This window comes from Gadus morhua, chromosome 18, assembly GCF_902167405.1.
Source record: "Gadus morhua chromosome 18, gadMor3.0, whole genome shotgun sequence".
Taxonomy (NCBI): Eukaryota; Metazoa; Chordata; class Actinopteri; order Gadiformes; family Gadidae; genus Gadus; species Gadus morhua.
Window position 1 is genome coordinate 23,616,607 of NC_044065.1, and position 21,964 is coordinate 23,638,570.

General features: G+C 42.5%; 2 protein-coding genes across 3 annotated transcripts in view; both read right to left on the reverse strand.

Annotated features, from left to right (window-relative positions):
* The window catches only part of LOC115531375 (G protein-activated inward rectifier potassium channel 1-like), a 239,665-nt gene that overhangs the window by 114,631 nt on the left and 103,070 nt on the right, over window positions 1-21,964 (reverse strand). The window lies entirely within an intron of this gene.
* LOC115531376 (uncharacterized) lies at window positions 10,262-12,730 on the reverse strand. Its single transcript, XM_030340600.1, has 7 exons — window positions 12,492-12,730; window positions 12,305-12,381; window positions 12,022-12,202; window positions 11,689-11,931; window positions 11,429-11,600; window positions 11,172-11,320; window positions 10,262-11,067 (listed from the first exon to the last, which is right to left on the reverse strand). The coding sequence occupies exons 1-7, from the start codon at window positions 12,658-12,660 to the stop codon at window positions 10,892-10,894; spliced, it is 1,167 nt and encodes a 388-aa protein (XP_030196460.1). The 5' UTR covers window positions 12,661-12,730; the 3' UTR covers window positions 10,262-10,891.

Here is a 21,964-nt window from a genome sequence, read left to right on the forward strand (position 1 = left end):
CAGCAAATCTTTCCTCTCGTAAATGTATTGGTGGGAACGCCAGTGAAAACTGGACATTGTTAAGATTATTATCATTCATTATTGGTGCAACTATACCCCTGGATGATCCAGCATGGCACGTTCTCATGATTTTAAAAGATATAACTGAGCTTGTAGTAGCCCCCATTCATACTGAGGAAAGTATTTGCTACCTAGACACTCTGATATCAGAACATCGTCACAGGCTGTTGGAAGTTTTCCCAGATCAAAGATTGATTCCAAAGCACCATTTTTTGGAGCATTATCCTGATTTGATAAGAGGGTTTGGTCCTTTGGTTAGCCTCTGGACAATGCGATTTGAGGCAAAACATAGCTTGTTAGACACACAGAAGAACTTCAGAAATGTATTGAAGTCACTTGCCTCAAAGCACCAAATGATGATGGTATACAGATCACAAGAAATTGCTTTGAAACCTGCGGTGTGTGTCACAAAAATATCATCTCTTACATTAGACAAACTTGATACAGAAATACAGCAGTCTTTCAAGGCAGTTCATCCAACAGAAACCTCTGTGAATTTGACCAATGTGGCCATGCTCCATGGAACTAAATATGCTGCTGGGATGGGTTTGCCTTATGGGTCAACTGGTGGTATACCTGATTTTGTTATGATTTCACAGATTGTCATTGTAGATGGCAGTGTCAGTTTCATTGTGAAAATGCTTAACAGCTGGTATGATGAACATTTTAGGGCATTTATGTTAGACCACTCTGGGAAAATGACCCTGGTACAGCATCCTGAACTTGGGGACACGTATGCCTCGACAGCATATTTTGTGGGAGGAAAACTAATGGTTACATTGAAACGTCACATTGTTTGCCAGTGTTAGGTTATAAGTCCGACTCTTAAATGTCTAACACCTTCCTTCATTCAGATTGTTTTTTGTCTGTTTATGTCCAGATGGATTTGGTTGCCTTGAAAGTTGTTATAGAACACCGGAGTGAAAAGCTTACACTGTCCTCAAGAATACCCAGCACTGTAGAACAGTTGCATGAGACTGTAAAAGAGACATTTGGACTCATTGAGGATTTTACCCTGCATTACCTGGATGAGGACTTTGGTGATTACTTCACTCTCCATTCTACCAACCAGATTAAACACAAGGGGACAATCAAAGTTGTGCTTATTCCTGTAGTTCTTACATTGACTGCTTTGACTGAAAACCAGACAGATGTAATGAATGACAGCTCAAGCTCTGCTACTGATACAGCAGATTCAGTGTCTTCAAAAGACAATATTATCCTATCTCCACGTGGAAGCCCTCAGGCGACATCATGGCCAAATAAAATCATCATTCCACTAGGGTTAGGGTTAGGCAACAGAGGCAGTACTGAGGAATGCCAATGAACAGTTTGTCATGGATGGTACTGTGCTTAACAATTCTCGGGTCCAATCTGAAATCATGGAAAAGTTAGCAGAATACATGTACAGCTACACACCCCACCCCACGGGCCTTCAGATCGCTGAGGTGGCAGAGGCTTAAGTCAGAAAACATCAATGCCTGACAGAGCTAGGCAGTCGTAATGGCTGGCTTGGATGGAGGTATAGTCTTAAATACATGATGGGGAATTATAGGTCGAAGCTCCGAAGCCTTGGATTTCCTGAGGTTGCCTGCAACTCACTTAAGAACAAGCACCCGGATGACAAGTGTGCTGCAAAGAATATAAAGAAAGCGCGGAAAGGAGAAGTGGTGTTTCTCCTACACTATCCTGCAGGAGACAGTAATAGAATAGAAAGCTTTATTGTCATTGTACAAGTACAATGAAATGCAATGAGCAGCTCCATACATGCATACATGTAATCGAATATAAATATATAATAATTACAAAAGCAATATATAATATAAATAAATAAATAACAATTAAAAATACACAGTAAAATTTAAATACACAGTAAAGACTACCAACAGACAAAAAAAAAAAACATCATTGCAGAACTGAGTTCAGTATGGTGACAGCTTTAGGAAAGAAGCTGTTCCTGAGTCTATTTGTTCTGGCATATATGGACCTGAAGCGCCTGCCAGAGGGCAACAGGTTGAAGAGATGGTAGCCGGGGTGGGTGGTGTCCTTCAGGATGCCTCTGGCCCTGCTGAGACAGCGGGAGCCGTAGATGGTGCTTAAGGAAGGCAGAGGGCAGCCAATGATTTTTTGAGCAACGTTTGCCACCCTCTGCAGTCTCTTCCTGTCGGCATCCGTGCAGCTGGAGTGCCGCACTGACACAGCGTAGGTCAGCAGGCTCTCGATGGTGGAACGGTAGAAGGTCACCAGCAGCTGTGCGTTTAGATGCTCTCTCCTGAGCACCCTCAGAAAGTGTAGCCGCTGCTGGGCCTTCTTGACCAGCGCTGAGGTGTTGACCGACCAGGAGAGATCAGCAGAGATGTGGACTCCGAGGAATTTGAATGACTGCACTCGCTCCACACCTTCACCGTTGATGTACAGGGGGGCATGGGGGGCTCTGTTCCGTCGGAAGTCCAGGATGAGTTCCTTGGTCTTGGTGATGTTCATTGCCAGGTTGTTAGAAACACACCACTCACCAAGTTTCAGGACCTCATCTCTGTAGGCCGCCTCGTTTCCCCCTGTTATAAGGCCCACCACCGTTGTGTCATCAGCAAATTTAACAAAGATGTTATCTGGGTGGGTGGGACTGCAGTCTGATGTGTAGAGGGAGTAGAGTAGTGGGCTCAGCACACAGCCCTGGGGAGAGCCAGTGCTGAGAGTCCGGGAGGAGGAGAGGTGAGGACCCAGTTTCACCTGCTGGGGTCGGTTGACCAGAAAGTCTTTAATCCAGGAGCAGGTGGATGGTGGGTGCCCCAGGTTGATTAACTTGGGGATCAGAATGTCTGGCATTATGGTGTTAAAAGCTGAGCTGAAATCAATGAAGAGCATCCTGACGTAGCTTCCCTCTTTCTCCAGGTGTCTCAGCGCTGAGTGGAGAGCGATGGCTATTGCTTCGTCGGTGGATCTGTTAGTCCGGTATGCAAACTGGTGTGTGTCCAGGGTGGGGGGGAGACAGGCTTTGATGTGTCTCAAAACCAGTTTCTCAAAGCACTTGGTGATGACTGGGGTGAGTGCTACAGGGCGGAAGTCATTGAGGCTGGTAGTGGGTGACTTTTTAGGGATTGGGATGATTGTGGCAGATTTCAAGCAGGATGGGATTACAGCTTGTTCCAGAGACAGGTTGAAAATGTCAGTGAAGACCTGTGATAGCTGGTTGGCACATGCCTTGAGCACCTTCCCTGGTACTCCATCTGGGCCTGCAGCCTTCCTGGGGTTAACTGCACTGAGCACCCGCCTCACGTCCTGTACCTCAAGAGTGAGTGGGGGGGTGCTGGAGGCTGATGGGGGTTGTAGTGGTGGTTGGAGTGATGTGGCTGAGTGCTGTGTGGAAGACTCAAAGCGGGCAAAGAAGCTGTTCAGCTCCTCTGCCAGCTCCTCTGCCAATGCCGCATCTGAGTCCCCGGGTGTCACAGCACAGCCTCTGTAATTGGTGATGGTCTGTATGCTCTGCCACACCTGCCGGGGGTTGTTGAGCTGTTCCTCTATCCTCCTCTTGAATTCTACTTTGGCCCACCTAATGCCTCTCCTCAGGTCGGCGCGAGCGGCGCTGTACAATGCTCTGTCACCTGATCTGAAGGATGAGTCACGGGCCCGGAGGAGCGTGCGGACCTGGCTTGTCATCCATGGTTTCTGGTTTGGGAACACCCGGATGCACTTTTCCACAGTGACATTCCCAATGCAGTACTTAATGTAAGACAGTACTGTGTCTACGAATGTAGCCAGGTCTTCATGGTAGAAGGCTTCCCACTGTGTTTGTTCAAAGCAGTCCTGCAGTCGGGGGAGGGCATCCTCAGGCCAGGTGGTAATGGTCTTCTTTGTGGGCTTTGTTTGTCGACAGGGGGGTGTATGCGGGGGTGAGGAGCAGTGAGAGGTGGTCTGACCGGCCCAGGTGGGGAAGGGGTACGGCTCTGTATGCACGCTTGATGTTGGAATACACATGATCCAGAGTGTTTTCTCCTCTTGTTGGGCATTTTACAAATTGATAGAATTTTGGTAGAACAGTCTTGAGATTTGCTTTATTGAAGTCCCCTGCAATAATGTGGGCACCATTGGGGTGGGCGCGCTGGTGGTTATTGATGGCATTATGCAGCAGAGAGAGGGCCGTGTTTACGTTAGCGTCCGGTGGTATGTAGACTGCAGTGACGACAACAGCCGCTAGTTCTCTAGGTAGAAAAAAGGGTCTGCATCTCACTGACATGAACTCCAGGTCAGGAGAACAGTGTTTGTCCAGAATAGTGCTGTTGTTACACCAACCTTCATTCACGTAGATGCAGAGCCCTCCTCCTCTGTTCTTTCCGGAGTCACTGTTCCTATCCCATCTGTGTAGCGCGCGTCCTGCTAGTTGGACCGTGGCATCGGGGATTTGTGTATGTAGCCATGTCTCTGTGATGATGAGCATGCAGCATTCGCGGATATAGCGATTTCGAGCCAGCTGTATTTCCAAATCGTCCGTTTTGTTTACCAGGGATCTGGCGTTTGTAAGGTAGAGGCTCGGCAGTGGAGGTTTGAGAGGCTGTTTCCTTAGCCTATTCAGTAGCCCAGCCCTGCAGCCCCGTCTTTGTTTTCTCTCACGTCGCCGTCTGCGTCGCCTGCCAGACCCGATAACAATCCACGGAGATCCCGCTGGTCTCGCTATCTCTTCAGGAATGTTGTGAGTGCGATGAAAGTCACTGGAGATGGTCATCTTCTCCATAAACTTCAGTTGGAAACCGATATCCAGTAAATCCAGACGACTGTAGTGTTTAGTAGAGAAAGTAACCGCTGTGTGCGCCGCCATGGCAACCAATTTGCAACAATTTGCAACTGATTAACCGAAAAACCGAAAAGACAAATGTGATAAATGTGACAAACCGACTGGCGCCCTGCAAAGGTCCGCTCCAGAAACCGATATTCAGTAAGTCCAGAAGACTGTAGCGTTTAGTAGAAAAAGTAAACGAACGAACAACACACGAAAAAAAACACAAAAAAGGCTCAAGTAGGGAGAGCTGTGAGCCGCTGCGTCTGTGCGCGCCGCCAAAAAACATCTAAGGAAGGAAGAACAAGAGCTGGACCGAAACCAACTAATCGCTGAATCAAAGAGAGACAGCACAGTCATCAAGGACTTGATGTGCAGAACTTTTGCACATAGGAGACATGATGTTGTCAGCCTACAGATGAGCATCAGTGACATCAAGGACAGATGACCCGCCTTGTTTGATGTCTCGCAAGTGAGTAATTGGAATTGTTGCAACAGAGAGCAACAGAGTCAACACATATTGTGGACGGAAAACCTGCATGTTTCACAGTTACACACTCACCGGCACTTCATTAGTTAGACCTGTGTCATCTAATGCAATCAAATACAACAGCTCTGCCACACAGAGATTTTCAGTTTTTGTTGACATTGTCAGAAAGGTGATAATTACACTTTGATTATTATTGAGGTTGTAGTGGGTGGTGCTGGAGTTCAATACATTGAAAAGTTCCTAATATTTTGTCCCCCTCAACGTATGTGAATGGATTGGACAAAAGTATGACACCGCTCAATATAATGCACTCCAATACACCACCATCCATGATGATCTCAATGATAAACAAAGTATAATTATCAATGTCAACAAAAACTGAAAATCCTCATCCTCATCCTCATCGTCATCCGCTTATCCGGGGTCGGGTCGCGGGGGGAGCAGCTCAAGCAGGGGGCCCCAGACTTCCCTTTCCCGGGCCACATTGACCAGCTCTGACGGGGGGATCCCGAGGCGTTCCTAGGCCAGTGTTGAGATATAATCTCTCCACCTAGTCCTGGGTCTTCCCCGAGGTCTCCTCCCCACTGGACGTGCCTGAAACACCTCCCAAGGAAGGCGCCCAGTGGGCATCCTTACCAGATGCCCGAACCACCTCAGCTGACTCCTTTCTAAGTAAAGGAGCAGCGGCTGAAAATGAATAAGCTAAATAAAAAGAGAATTTATGGCACAGCTGTTGTACTGGATTGCATTAGAGAGGTGTACCTAATGAAGTGGCTGGTGACGGTACATCCTAAAAATTATAATGGAACAGTCTTGCATCCTATTCATCTCAGTATGGACTTAAGTTTTTGCTGAATAGATGAGTCACTAGTTCCTTTTTCTCTTTTCTCATCTCTCTCTTTCAGGTTAGCGCAGAGTTTCAGAGGATCACTACACTGAATCTTGAGCCAAAATTCATGGCAATGTTTGACACCTACACCTAAACTGCTGTCCTTGTTTCAAGCGAAGAAAGGTGCTGCAGGAGAGACATCGAGCACAAATGAGTGTTCTACTTACAGGTATTAAAATGTATCCTCCACCAATTCAATTCATACCTTACCTGTTATAATCATAATTCAACCTGTCTCATTCACATTTCTCTCTTTAAGTTAATTACCATCAATAATTACATGTTCATATCCTAATTAGACAACTTATCTTTATCCCCTGACTCTCCCTCATTCCTCCTCCTATCCTCCAGCCTTCCTTAACAGTTCTTGCTTTTTCTTTTTTAGTTTTCTGTCCCTAAATCTCTCACATCATCTGCACACCATTTATATCTTTTGTTTTATTCTTACATCACTACACTCCAACTCCAGGTATTTTTTTCTAAAGTTAAATTCTATTGAAAGGTTTGACATTAAAGTTTTTCCAAAAAATCAAAGCTCTGCTTGAATGTGTAGTATTGTATTTTATTAGTTGTTGAAAGACTTTCTGTTCTGCAGAGTGGAATCCCCATTCAACAGACACGTGAGGTTGTCATCCGATGTCTCATCAACCATCTGGGAGAAGATGCCAGTGCCATGGCACTGGCATATGGGTGACCATAGAGTTGCTGCAGTACAGTTTGTTTTTTCCTTACCGCCCACAAAGAAGAAGCTGCTTTTTATATAGTAAAGCATCTGTGGACATCAGATACTGTACGAGTCACCCACATTCATTTATATATCGATGCTGACTGATTTCACTGTCTGTCCTGCTTCAAATACATCAAATGTTATTTTCTGTGTCCATTTTGTTTGGAGAGAGAAATAAATTATATGGAAGCATTCATTAGTTATTTTTTCTGTTTTTAAAAAGAGATCAAAAACAAATTTTGATCATCACAGTTAAATTTGTCCACTCTATGTTCTGCTATGCTCTTTTATGTTATGTAGGTGGTATTCGTCTTGTGACATGCAGGTTGAAGGTGCGCTCTAAACAGTTGTTTTCTTTACAATGTCTGCAGGATGCTGCTGATGGATCTGCCAGTGTTCAATTGGAGTTGGCAGAGGAGGTCATGAAGATTTACCTGCTGCGAAACCAAGACGAGTAAGTCGATGTCGGGATTGTGATTGAGGGCAACACTGTCCTCCAATGCAGTTTTGAGGTATTCCAGAAAGTACTGCTGGAGCTGGATTCTGGAAACCTTTCCAACAAGGTTCAGAGACTGAAGAATTTCCTCTGTATGTAGTTGTTGGCTACTGTTCAGCAAGATCATGGTTTCTCAACCGCCCCCTGGGGGGTGTTCGCACAACCTAGGGGGGCGCTGGGAACGTGATTCCATTTTTGGTGGGGGATTTAATATATATATATATTTTTTTTAATTTATTTATTTTTGGGTGAAAAAATAGGCTACCTGAAATAAATAGCCTATTTTCATTTATTGGTTTCTAACCCCTCTACCGTCTTAGCTACTTTTTTACTGTCTATGCCAGGGATGGGCAACTTTCATGATAAAGAGGGCCACATTTTTCATCATAACCATCGGAGGGCCACATGACTGCACACTTCAACTAAACGTGAGCTGAGAGAGGCTACACAATTTTGAATTTGGTAGATATGATTTCCTGTATTCTGGTGCATTTTGGGGATGGCCACTACCTAAAAAATCATCCAGAATCATAACCTATGTACGGTATGTTAATTGAACCAACATACATTTTTCATGTATTCCATGCTCAAACAGCCACATGAATGGTCAGTATTTTTATCAGTGCAAAGGGCTCACATACATCATCATTCAATGAAGTCAAAAAACAGTGGTCCAACATTAAGTGCAACAACTCAATGAACTCAAACCCAACAAGCAGTTGTAGTATTTGTAGTGGCGACTTAAGTGGATATCTTTAATGACTGATATCGCTTCTAAGCAAACTAGACGCATGGGTTTGCCTTCGAATTCTATGAATTCTTCTCATCTTTCTTGACCGAGTTTTCTGTAACTCGATCAATTATTATTATTCTTTTTTTTTATTTCTTTTTTTTATTATGTGCGGGCCTGACTGAGTGAAGATGCAGGCTACACTGAGTGAGGATGCGGGCCGCCAGTTGCCCATCCCTGGTCTATGCGCAGTGGAACAGTGATAATACAGCGCGGTTCGGTCCTGCACACGCCCAGACTCCCGTTACATCAGCTATCGTCATGATCTCTATAGTAACCCTGATAAACATAACCCAAGTTCGCGGGTTAACAGTTCAATAACCAACACAACACAATCAAACATGGCCGATAGCAAGAAAAAAGTATCAAATTTTGTTTCATAGCCCGTTTTCCTCCTTCCTCTTGTTCAGTTCCAGCTGCTCTGAGCGTAGTTTGCACGAAAAGACCGTTGCATTTCAAATACAAAATGGAGTTCCCGCACACCTCTCTCTCTCTCTCTCTCTCTCTCTCTCTCTCTCTCTCTCTCTCTCTCTCTCTCTCTCTCTCTCTCTCTCTCTCTCTCTCTCTCTCTCTCTCTCTCGCCAGAGGATCAGGGTAAGGTCAGGGGGGTGTTTGCTCGAAAAAGGTTGAGAACCACTGAGCAAGATGCTCTCTTAGTGAGGGAGTTTTTCCATTGGCAAGTCTTAAGTTTAGCTGAGGTACTGTTGTCTTAATGTTTACATAACAGTTTCCATTCATAGTTAAATTGCATGTTGGACTTGTATTGTTTGCTTTTGTGGAACTTTAATGTGAAATATCTTAAAGGGGGCCTATTATGCCCCTATTTACTGTTCATTATTTAATTTGTCTGACCTCATAGAATTGATTTACAACAATAAAGGGTTGTCTAGCACATTATTTTTTTCTCATACTTTATGAGTATTACAACCCCTATGTGAAACACCCTGTTGCTTAGAATTTTGAGGCATTTAGAATCTTGGTGCTGACAGGGTGCTGACGTCTCTTCAGGCACTCTGTCTACTATGGCTGCAGTGCTGCCGTACCAATTTGAGCCTGAGTCGGACCCCGAAAGCGATAATGGAGCTGAAGACGCTAACGACGAGCGTGATTTTAGTCGTAGAATGGACCAGGACATTTCACAGTGGTAAGCTTTTGTTTATGCTATTATACACACAGGCGATTTATCATGTATTTAGCGTAGTTTTTCGGACTTAGCTTGCGGCTAGTAGACTACTCGTACTATTCAAGCGTCCGTAACAAGCTTTTTATGTCCCAACATGGCATATTGTTGACTACTTTTGTCCGTCAAAATACAGCGTTATAACTTATAACATCTCTACCTAGGTGCACCTGTGGGAATTGTGCCACTATGCCCAACGAAGTGGAGAACGTCTGCTGTAGAGAAATCCCAAAGGTAAAACTGATGAGCTTTAGGCTAAGCTAGTTTGTTGAGAACGATGTCATGTCATATATCTATAATCTTCGGCGATATATATATATATATATATATATATATATATATATATATATATCTCGCCGAAGATGATAGATCTATGACATATGACAGATATATTTCTCCTCAGAAGACGAGGAGCCTACCACTATCACCACAAAACCTTATTAACTTCTAGTAAAATATGTTGCATGTTTAGATCATCTCTACCATTTATAGTAGCAACAGGAATACCAGTACACTTGTAAAGGAAAACGAGTAATCTCACCGTTCTCACCCGTTTGCTGTAGTACCAGCCAACTGTACCATGTTTGTTATGTGAAGTCATTGATACCATTTTTTGTAAATAACAATCCTACTCGAATAGATGTTGCTTCAGCAATACCAGTCACGAGAAATCTCACCTGTTCACTGTTGTCTCAGCCATCTATTTACTGTATAACAATCATTGTTATGTAGAACTAATCAGTGATTTAAAGAAATGTTCAATAAAAGTATGACTGGAAAACAGATGTTGCTTCCTGAATCTGTATTGTCCTATGCAGTCATGTTGTACTCTGAGGTCAAGGTCACTTTACACAGAAGTTATTTTGTCTTATTGTATTTATTAGGTACTACGACGAATGAGCCAAGTGCCAGAATCAATTACCTGTATGACACAACATCCAGGCCTGGAGCCTGTGTGTCTAAACATATACAGTCTACAAAATATTTACAATATTTACAAGTATGATTATGGACCTGTGAGGCACACAACAGATGAAGAGTAAGTCATTTTGTCTAAGCTCCTACTAAACAAAACCAAAGCAATATTATACTATTAATATTATGTGAATCAATTTACCATTAGAAGAAAAACTGAATAAAACTATTAGGCCGCGAGCAACGGGGTCTTACTGTGCACCCCCACCTCCCAACGAAGCCAACTATTTTTTATGTTCAGCATGGTCAGACCATTCAAAAATAGTTGGTTTCGTTGGGAGGTGGGGGGTGCACAGTAAGGCCCAGTGTAGGCCCAGCCTATAAGAGGTTATTGTTGAAAACAGGTGGTCTGAAAGTTCTGCTCTTTTTCCCTTAGGCGTTTCAGGCATCTTGCCTATCGCAGCTTTGTAAGCTGGTGCTGGGGATATTTAGGACATAGTTGTCGGGTCGTCCTCCCGTCATGTGTGGTGCAGCGGATACGGCAGCAGTTCCCATCTGGTGACTACGTAGGCTTCAGACCACCTCTAGATTGAAGCGGGAGACGTGACGGGCAACCAGCTCAGCCTTCGGAGTGCGTGTATTTTCTGCTGAAAGGTCTGGAGGGATGGGGATAGTCTTCATTTCCTCGTCAAATGATGTTGGGTCCTCAAAAACCTCCATGAGCAGCCTCATGAGGTCATGTACATAGTCTGGAAGATATAGCATTAACATACTAATGAATGTAGCCATAACAATCTAAACTGATTTGTGTGTGTGCGCGTGCGTGTTTAAAGATTATCTTTTACAAACTTACTGAATGTTGGATCCGTTTTCACGGGCTTCACAACACCTTCCCCCATCTTCGCCTTTGGATAGACAACTTTATAAACAGCCTGCCCTGCAGAAGTCGTAGCTTGCACCCGTGAAGCATTTTCGTTGTGGTGCATTGATGCAAGATACAACCTATAGTAAAAAAATAAAAAAAAAGCACAGCCATTCAACAACACAGAGTGTGCCTGACAATCATTCAATCAATGGCTTTCACAATTACGAGATGGTGTAAATTATTACCTGCACAACATTCCCATGAAGGGAAAAACCACATTCTTTGGAGCAAAACGCAGTATCAGACTGTGGAATGACTCCAGCGATGACGTCTGGTGATGATGGCTGAGTTTTGCTACATCCTTCAGGACTCGTTTGTTAAGCAGTAGTTTCTCAGCTTTGTGAAGTGCAACTGACCCTTGAGTGAAAAAATAACACATGGTGAAATATCAGTGGCATCATTTTAGCACTGTGGATTTTCTGTGTAATGTTAATTTGGCACATACCAGGTTGTAGCCATTTGTTGGGGTCCCTCGACGCTCGTTCAGGATGCAGACATTTGGGGAAAAGGGGGTCTTCATGATCATGAATATTTTGCAAGTGATTTAGCAGCGATGTCCACTTTGCCACTTTTTCCGGTCCAGTGGTTGATGACGTAGCGCACCAGTACACATGGTTCTTGATGCTCTGTAGCCATTTCTTAAGAATGTCTTCTTTGTGCGATGCTTTCTCCAGTTTCTTAGACAAACCTATTTACAACACACAACACAAACATGTTCCTAGAAGATTTGTAAGTAACTAACTAAAAGTGTAGGCTATGAATTAGTGAAACACTTTACCTTTCTCAAAGTGCCAGACGTCATAGAACTGCGTGATGTTCCGTTCCCTAAGATATTTCTGGATCTGTAGATGGCGGTCTGTAACAATGTAATCCGCCTTAAATCCGTTTGCCTCCAGATGATCTAGGCATCTTTTGAGTCCCTCCTTCTCCATGTGGTAACTGCCGCCTACTTCATTGCTCTGGTAGTGAGTGGGCATCAAACAAAAAAGATACGAGACAAATCACACACACATGTAATATTCAAATAATAATACAAATATATTTATGTCAGAGAAACAAACCTGAACAAGTTGAATGTCCATAATGGTGTTGCTCTCCAGATTCATTAATGAGTAGCTGCCAAACTTAGCTGAGTGCCCTAAAAAAACAAATGTATTACAGAATGCTTGACAGCACACGTTCAAGGGACAACATGTTTCATAATGCAGACTACTTATTCAATTGTCAGGCTTTCCCATTTCTACAAACCTGGAGAATCTGCCCTCATATCTCCTCCCACTGCAACTGACCCACCAAGGCGCAACTGTTGCTGGAAATGATGCTGCTGATCCATCTTCCACTTGTGAACAATAGCCGGTTCCATGTAATTCCTTGCATGCCTCCTGAAGGTGTCATACTGAAATATCTGGAGTTGCATGGCCTCACACACCTTTACATGAAAGGCACATAAGCGGTGTTTAAGAAAAGTCCAGTAGTGAGTTTCACATATTTGTATAATTGTAAAAATGTTACCTTTTGTAGTTTGGATGAAGGAGGACCCTGTGAAGTAGGTAGCAGCTGAAAGTAGCAGGTTGCCGATGGGGGTATTTCCAGCCATGGGCTGACTCTCCCAATGTCTGAAGTAGCTGCAGTGTAGACATTTCTGAGTGAAAGCCACATAGGTACCGATCCTTCGCTGTTGAAGATCACAGCCTCCCTTACACACGGGGCAGTTTTCTAACAGCTGTTTGAGGCAGCTTTCAAAGACAATATACTTAGCCTCATTCGGTGTGGGCTGTGTCTCATACCTAACATAAGGCAGAAAACATAAGGCAGAATAATATTAGAAATACTGTAAAACTGGTAGCTACCAATCCCTAGCCAATGCTGCTTTTAGTACGATGCAGCCAATACTAAAAACCTACGAGACGTCAGTTTCCTCTGTAAGAACAGAGTCACCAGGGTTGTATGTCGAGTCCAGCGGATCTTTATGTGATTCATTTGAGGAGTCACTCTCCTCCTCTTCCTCCAACTCAAGCCGTGGTCTTTTGCTAGATCGCCAGCCTGGGCCCTTTATTGGGGTTGAAGTCAGCAGTGAGTCTTGCAAATGAGCGGTTGTTCCGAAGTCTGCACTGACTGGAGACACCTGTGTCTGCATGGCTACAAATAACAGAAACAAATCGTATTAGAAACCGGAAATAATAATTTAGCTGTTGTTTTTTCCTTGGTATTGGAGTAACACTGCAGAGTAAACCTTTGTTTCCCATCACACATACAAGAAGCCATTGCAAATATAAATCATATCCTATTTGGTTATGAAGTTATTTAGCAGATGTTTTTATCGAATTGTTAGTAGAAAGTAATTATGTGATAAATGAACGTATGCATAGCCCATATTAAAAAAACACAACATCCCAATACACAGGAAAAAGATGCTCTAAGTTCCGTATGGATTGCATACTACTAAAAACTCATAGTGGCTACATACCTTTGCTTCTTACGTGTGCCTTTAGCGATCCCATGGACAACTGTGTGCCGACTGATGTCGACTTCAACCGTGCACTTTGTATTCCCACAGAATGCATTCCCACCGGTGAGTTTGTTTGGGTTCCCGTCGATATACTCTGAGGCGTGTCAGTCTGGCATCCGACGTGTTCAAAGGGGCGATAATGGGCGCCGCAGTCCTGCTAAAATGATCACACATAAATCACGACGAAAATGAATTTACACAGTACACACTGACAACATCTGAAACAGGAACTGTGACCATTTAACCCACCTAATAGTAACACTTCACATAGCTAAGGCTAGCTCTCATAGACAGTTTAGAATTGTAGTTTGAGATCCCGCGAAAAATGTGGAAGATTAACCAGCATCGCGACAAGACTAGCAGCTAGCTACAGAATGGATTATTTTATGGTAGGAAATGGTAGGGTAAATACCCCAACTAACATTAAGCTTACACACACAACACAGCCACTTTTGTTATTATCACTATAGGTTTACTTACATGTTGAGAGGCATCTTCACCCATTGGGCCACAAAGTGTTGGAACAGCATCTTCCCTAAGAGCTAGCAGTTTCGCAAATCCATTGCTGAACAAACGCAGGTTGCTGAAGCAGCCATCCGTGAAGTGGAGGCGACACAGAAAAAGGCTCGGTAAAGTCGGGGGAATAGGGTTAAAATGAAATCTAGCCAACGGCTATGTGAAGGCTCTGCCTTTTGGCAAACCATACAAGGGAGAGGTCCCTTCACAACCAAGAAAACACTTTCTAACCATTGTTAACAAAAACTTGCTGGGCGGCGGGAGCATATGGCGGGAGCATGGACATAATAAAGGCGGGAGCAGCGAAATCTAACTATTCTTCTGACTGATTCCGGCAGTTTAGACGCTGATCAGCGTAGTACTGCCCTCCATAGGTCAGATGTTGAACTTGATTTTTACATACATTCCTGTATTGTGCCTTGTGCGGGAACTGCAGAATTGCCTTGAAGATCAATTGGTGGTGTCCAAACAAAGTAATATATATATAACCCTATATATATATATATATATGTATGTATATATGTATAATATATAAATAGTATTATGTCTTTCTGTCCATTCTGATCCGTTCCCCCCGACCCTAACGTGTCCAGTTACGCAGCAAAAGTTGATTGATGACGCTCTCCCATTGACTCCCAGCAAAAGTACATGCTTACGTCACCATGTACCGGAAGTAAAAGAAAGCCGCGGAGAGAATCCCAACGAGCCGTTTCTAGGCAGCTCGGTAAATGTGATTTGCGGTAGTAATTTACTCCCCCTTGCGGGAATTTTCTGGTATTGTAACTTTGCCAACCATTTATATACCCCAAAACATATGTAAAGCACAATAGGAGAAGGAAAAAACGGAAAAGCATAATAGGCCCCCTTTAAATAGTTTATAGTGCATTCAGGAAGATGCAAAACGTTGTTCTTGTTGCATTTTAGACAAATGCAAATGTCATTGTTCTTGGTGCATTTCAGCCATATGCTGCATTCTTTTCAGCCAGTGTTCAATTGGAGTTGGCAGAGGAGGTCATGAAGATTTACCTGCTGCGAAACCAAGACGAGTAAGTCGATGTCGGGATTGTGATTGAGGGCAACACTGTCCTCAAATGCAGTTTTGAGGTATTCCAGAAAGTACTGCTGGAGCTGGATTCTGGAAACCTTTCCAACAAGGTTCAGAGACTGAAGAATTTCCTCTGTATGTAGTTGTTGGCTACTGTTCAGCAAGATCATGGTTTCTCAACCGCCCCCTGGGGGGTGTTCGCACAACCTAGGGGGGCGCTGGGAACGTGATTCCATTTTTGGTGGGGATTTAATATATATATATTTTTTTTTAAATTTATTTATTTTTGGGTGAAAAAATAGGCTACCTGAAATAAATAGCCTATTTTCATTTATTGGTTTCTAACCCCTCTACCGTCTTAGCTACTTTTTTACTGTCTATGCCAGGGATGGGCAACTTTCATGATAAAGAGGGCCACATTTTTCATCATAACCATCGGAGGGCCACATGACTGCACACTTCAACTAAACGTGAGCTGAGAGAGGCTACACAATTTTGAATTTGGTAGATATGATTTCCTGTATTCTGGTGCATTTTGGGGATGGCCACTACCTAAAAAATCATCCAGAATCATAACCTATGTACGGTATGTTAATTGAACCAACATACATTTTTCATGTATTCCATGCTCAAACAGCCACATGAATGGTCAGTATTTTTATCAGTGCAAAGGGCTCACATACATCATCATTCAATGAAGTCAAAAAACAGTGGCCCAACATTAAGTGCAACAACTCAATGAACTCAAACCCAACAAGCAGTTGTAGTATTTGTAGTGGCGACTTAAGTGGATATCTTTAATGACTGATATCGCTTCTAAGCAAACTAGACGCATGGGTTTGCCTTCGAATTCTATGAATTCTTCTCATCTTTCTTGACCGAGTTTTCTGTAACTCGATCAATTATTATTATTCTTTTTTTTTATTTCTTTTTTTTTATTATGTGCGGGCCTGACTGAGTGAAGATGCAGGCTACACTGAGTGAGGATGCGGGCCGCCAGTTGCCCATCCCTGGTCTATGCGCAGTGGAACAGTGATAATACAGCGCGGTTCGGTCCTGCAACACGGCCCGGACATCCTCCCGTTACATCAGCTATCGTCATGATCTCTATAGTAACCCTGATAAAACATAACCCAAGTTCGGCGGTATAACAGTTCAATAACACAAGAACACAACACAATCAAACATGGCCGATAGCAAGAAAAAAATATCAAAAAGTTTGGTTTGCATAGCCCGATTTTCCCTCCTTCCTCTTGTTCAGTTCCAGCTGCTCTGAAGCGTAGTTTGCACGAAAAGAACCGGTTGCATTCAAATACAAAATGGAGTTCCCAGCACACCTCTCTCTCTCTCTCCTCTCGCTCTCCTCTCTCTCTCTCTCTCTCTCTCTCTCTCTCTCTCTCTCTCTCTCTCTCTCTCTCTCTCTCTCTCTCTCTCTCTCTCTCTCTCTCTCTCTCTCTCTCTCCTCTCTCTCTCTCTCTCTCTCTCTCTCTCTCTCTCTCTCTCTCTCTCTCTCTCGCCAGAGGATCAGGGTAAGGTCAGGGGGGTGTTTGCTCAAAAAAGGTTGAGAACCACAAGATGCTCTCTTAGTGAGGGAGTTTTTCCATTGGCAAGTCTTAAGTTTAGCTGAGGTACTGTTGTCTTAATGTTTACATAACAGTTTCCATTCATAGTTAAATTGCATGTTGGACTTGTATTGTTTGCTTTTGTGGAACTTTAATGTGAAATATCTTAAATAGTTTATAGTGCATTTCAGGAAGATGCAAAACGTTGTTCTTGTTGCATTTTAGACAAATGCAAAATGTCATTGTTCTTGGTGCATTTCAGCCATATGCTGCATTCTTTTCAGCCTGATGCTCACATGGACATTGTCACATGCTCACTGGCGAGAGTAAACCATGTTGAACGTTAAACTAGATAATATACCAAGAGTAATGCAAGTTGAGATTTCCATTAATACCAAACAGATTCTGTTAAATGGCTTTTTATGCATTGTGTGGTGACTAAAATTGAAGGGGCAATAGTTCTTGGTGCATTTCACCAAGGCTTATCACTTATCAAGATTTCAATTCAACTGTTTTTATAGCATGGACATTTTTGCATGTAATTTGCAAAGATAAGATGTTCAGATTTAAACTTGATGTTTTATATTTGTCAAATCAGACAAATAATTTTTTAATTAAAATGTTGATGTGGGTTGATTTGCTTTATGGTTATTATTTGGTATCATATATTGACCTGAAGTACTCCTAGATTAAAGAGTAAATACATTTAAAAAAATTAAGTAAATGTAACACATTTATTCTGATATGTCCAGTATGAATTACATTATGTTAAAAAAATTAAGCAAGTGTAGCAGATTTGTTATTTTAAATAATAATCTCATTTTCAGTTGCATCTCAACTCAATGTAGTTGATCAGATCTACTCAAAATTTTTAATGACATTTACTTAATTCATAATGTAAATCTAAATGATTTCACAGCTTTCAAATATACTCAATATTTTTAAGTGTAAAATGTTACACAGATTAAATTGAGTAGAGTATAGTTATTGTTTTTACAGTGAAGTTATGTGTACTGTCTATTAAGCAAAAAAGCATCATAGTTTATATAGCTGTGGAGGAGTTGGGACTAAGTGGGCAGTTCAATGGTACATGTGGCATCTTGCAGTCTGACATAAGAGCATGCAGCTAGGACTTGAGTATCAATATTCTCATAAATACTTATAAGTCCAATAATCATCATCCATCCTTATTAAATACCAGTAAACAGTTACTTTTCTATGTAAACATATAGTGGATTGAAGAGTTCCAGTGCACAAAGAGAAGCCCCCAGTTATCTCCTATGTTGGGGAATTCTTCCTCTGTGCTTTACCACATCTGCATTGCTGGTAGAGGTCAGGTTAGTGGAGCAGACAGGAAGGATTTTATTTGGTCTAACATGCTGCAGCTAAAGTGTGAACACACCTAGAGCTTGGTATATATATATTTTTTTGAAATTTCTCCTTTTGAAGCTGTAATGTGCTTCAGTGATGGGTTTGACTTTGAGTAAGACACAGTACACCAGCCAACTAAAAGAGTAGCAGCTCAAGGTAAGGTTGTGTCGTCACATTGCATTACATTTCCATTTTATGTCCTGCTGTCACTGTTTTTGATAATGTGCTATTGAGTCGTGCATAGTACACAAGAAAAAAGCAAAAGACAAAATACCCTGAGTCCATTTCACCTTGTGTGATTGAGTGCATATTAATCACAGGTCTATGTTAGCGCTTTCACAATGCACTGAAAACCCATTGACCAGCAACATCTGGCTTTTGTCATTAATGTTAGATTGTATAATCTGCCTATACTCCTCTGTGTCCGATTACTTTGCTGTAGTTACAAGTGACTGGTTATGATCGGTTATGATGTCAACACAGCACCCCAGTGGATATGGGCGAAACAATATATCAATATGTAGTGAACCGTACAGTACACACGTGCATTGAACGGAGAATACACGGTATAGTTGTACACAGTATAATTATTAATAGCTGATGAACGTAACATGGAAGCAAATTTGCACACGCAATTTCCACCGAGAAACCTTAAAGGGAAACTTCACCCATTTCCATTAAGCTTTGTATCGTTAGAAACCCAGTCATATTTTTGAATGGTCGTGCATCATTCCCTTATTTTCTGGGGAGACTGGAGAGATCTGTATCGATCTCCAACACTTCCTGTTTAAGATGACGCAATATGACGATTTTTGCATAAAAGTAAATAGGAAGTGTAAGAGGGGAGGATTCTCGTAAGACTACAAGCACTAGTCCCACCCCTCTATAGGGGGTGGGACCCACTGACGCTACAGACCTATTAGAGCAGTGCCAGTGGGTGGGACTTCACCAGCAGAAACTAACATCCACAGCGTCTGAAGCTAAGCTAACAGAGGCTGTTGATAAAACTGAAGTACAATGGCGGAAGGTACTGGATTTGACATAGAAGATGGCACCATGCAAAAGTTCACCATTTCGAAAGAAATACAAACGAGGACTAATTCGCTGAGTTCACCAACTAATACTCTTCACTAGAAATGTTGTGTGAAATGATTTTCAAGTAGTCTTGCGGTATGAGCTTGGTAGATGGAACAGCGAGGTGTCCGATAGGCGGAGATCTAGATCAGCGGGAGTGGCCAGCGAAGCTGTGCATCGTGGTGCATGGTGGGAGTTGTTGTCTTCAATCCTCAAGCGCCAAAAAGTCACTTTCTGCCTTTTCTCGGTCAAGACGGCACCAAATTAGAATTTTATTTTATTATTCGACTATATATAGATCCCAATTTAAATACATATTCATGCCTCCACCGGTGAAATGCTCCTTTAAGCTGCGGTAGGGCTTTAGCAAGTTTGAGGCGAGGGAGAGGCTAGCTGCCTGAAGCTGCACACAGACAAAGAAACAAATCTGGTCTGTTATCAAAATAAAACACCCTCTGTGCAGAGAGTTCTATTTGAATAAACCAAATCACCTACAGCGAGCTATGACGTATACTGTGTCTCACCTGCCCCAGAGCCAGAGTGCAAAAATATGGGGCAAAATATGCTGACTGAAATTTTGCAGTTGGAAGTCTCAACGTAAAAATACACAATGTTTGTTTCATGTGATCAAATACATGTCTGCAACTTTACGACAAGACATGCTTTCCTTGTCTTTAATTATTACATTCTGGTACATTTCTTGAACAGTAAATTAAAGGATTTAACCACAGTTTATTTATTAATTATTTGTACAATGACCAGAGAAACCAGAATGTTATGAGTTGATGTCTTTGTCATTACAGGTTATTCAGTAGCTCCAAAAGCCATTTCATCTTTGAAGCGCAGCAAACAAGAAAACATTGTCTGGAAGATAAAGCTGGAGAAGGCAAAAGAAAAATTAAGTCCTTGGAGAATGAAAGGGACTTCTTAAGGAACCAACTGTCTGAGGGTAATTAATAATGAGGTAGTGAAGTATTTAAATAAAAAGTATTAGGATTTATGGGCATCTGATGGTTTTAAGGCAAAAAAAAGAACACACACACACTAAAGATTTTCTCATCTACGATTGCTTGCCGAGTCCACATGTCTTTGCTGAAGTAAACAATTGCATGTCAATAACCATACCATATAACTCAGGCACCACCAAATGGCGAGCCGGGGCCGGACCCAGACACCCTTCACGATCAAAAACCCAGACAGGCAGGCTACTGCCTACTTCTCTCACTGAACAAGAAGAGACAGTGGAGGGGTGGGATTGAGGAGGAAAAACGTTAAAATGTGTTGAGGTTGTTTATTGGGGGCTACGCATTGAATTTTTATCCCTTCTCCTTATTTAACCCAAACCCATTTTTTTATTCTACCATTGAAGTCCATGGCAACCCATACGTTGAAAAGTAATGCAATTCGTTACACTGGTAGACGGCTGTGCCAGGAGGCCATGGTGTGAATTTGATGTTGATGCCAAAGGTGTGCTGCAGAGTATGGCCTAAATAGCCAGTAACTCGCAGATCTTTCCATCCATTACTATTAGTGCTGTCAAGCAATTAAAATATTTAATCGCGATTAATCACACATTTTTTTGTATTCTAAATATCCCTTGATTTCATGCTGGTAGCCTTTTAGTGAAATCAGAGAGTGTTGAGAAGGACAATAATCAAATATATTTGGTAAGATGGGTTAGGGTCAACAGATGCAACACTTACTAACTGTCAACGTCGCAACCAAGTCGATTTTGTCTAGAGGGGAGTAGCTGAGCGGCCCCTCCCGAAGTGGTACGGCCCAGGTGGACCTTGAACTGCAATTAGTCAGAAAAACGTAACAGCTAATGACAACATTGAAATTGTGCAGGCTCGAATAGAGTGACACACAAACACACACACACTTTTAAGGAGTTTTTCAGCCGCTCCGTACCCTTGCTTGCCCCAACAAGTTTGTGCGGAGTGCTTGTTGTTGTGTTTCTGGTGTAGCTAGATCTGAGGGGTGTTCCACGAACGGAGGTTTAACAAACACTGAGTTAACGCTAAACTCTAGGTTGATTTACCCTGTGCCGACTAACCCAGAGTTTTCGGTTCCACAGCAGCGGTTATGCATTAGTTCAATCAACTCGGGGTTGGTTAACACAGGGTTGTGCGCGTCCACGCCAAACCTAAAAAGACGTGATGTATGGATCATGGAAACCCTGATCGAAATGGCGAAACGGGCCGCTTATTTCAATGAAATGGAACTTCAGGTTCTCCTGGAGAGCAATGACGAGGAGAAGGACATTATCACAAGAAAAGGGAACGCTAAAGCCTCTGCAACCCGGACAGTGTTGTATAGTAGCGAAGTAGAAATACTTCGTTACTGTACTTAAGTAGTTTTTTTGGATATTTGTACTTTACTTTACTACTTATATTTCTCTGTACTTTTACTTTTACTTCGCTACATTTTGCGAAGAAAACAGATACTTTTACTCTGCTACATTTCCCTTGAAACCTTCGTTACTCGTTACAAAATCAACTCATCTTTAGAAAAAAAAAAAAGAATCATGAGAGATATGAGAATAACGTCGGGGACTGTGGTAGAACACAGACTGCGAGCTTGTTTGGCGAATCAGCTGTCCCAGCTCACGTTCGCAAAGCCCCCTTGCTTAGTTACTGTTGCT

Bases quoted from the DNA above. Each gene is read 5' to 3' on its own strand.
- LOC115531376 (XM_030340600.1), bottom strand. From the start codon at position 12,660: ATGCAACTCCAGATATTTCAGTATGACACCTTCAGGAGGCATGCAAGG. The intron at 12,382-12,491 runs GTTTGTAGAAAT...TTGTTTTTTTAG, and splicing joins TATGAGGGCAGATTCTCCAG to GGCACTCAGCTAAGTTTGGC. The intron at 12,203-12,304 runs GTTTGTTTCTCT...ACTCACTACCAG, and splicing joins TGGACATTCAACTTGTTCAG to AGCAATGAAGTAGGCGGCAG.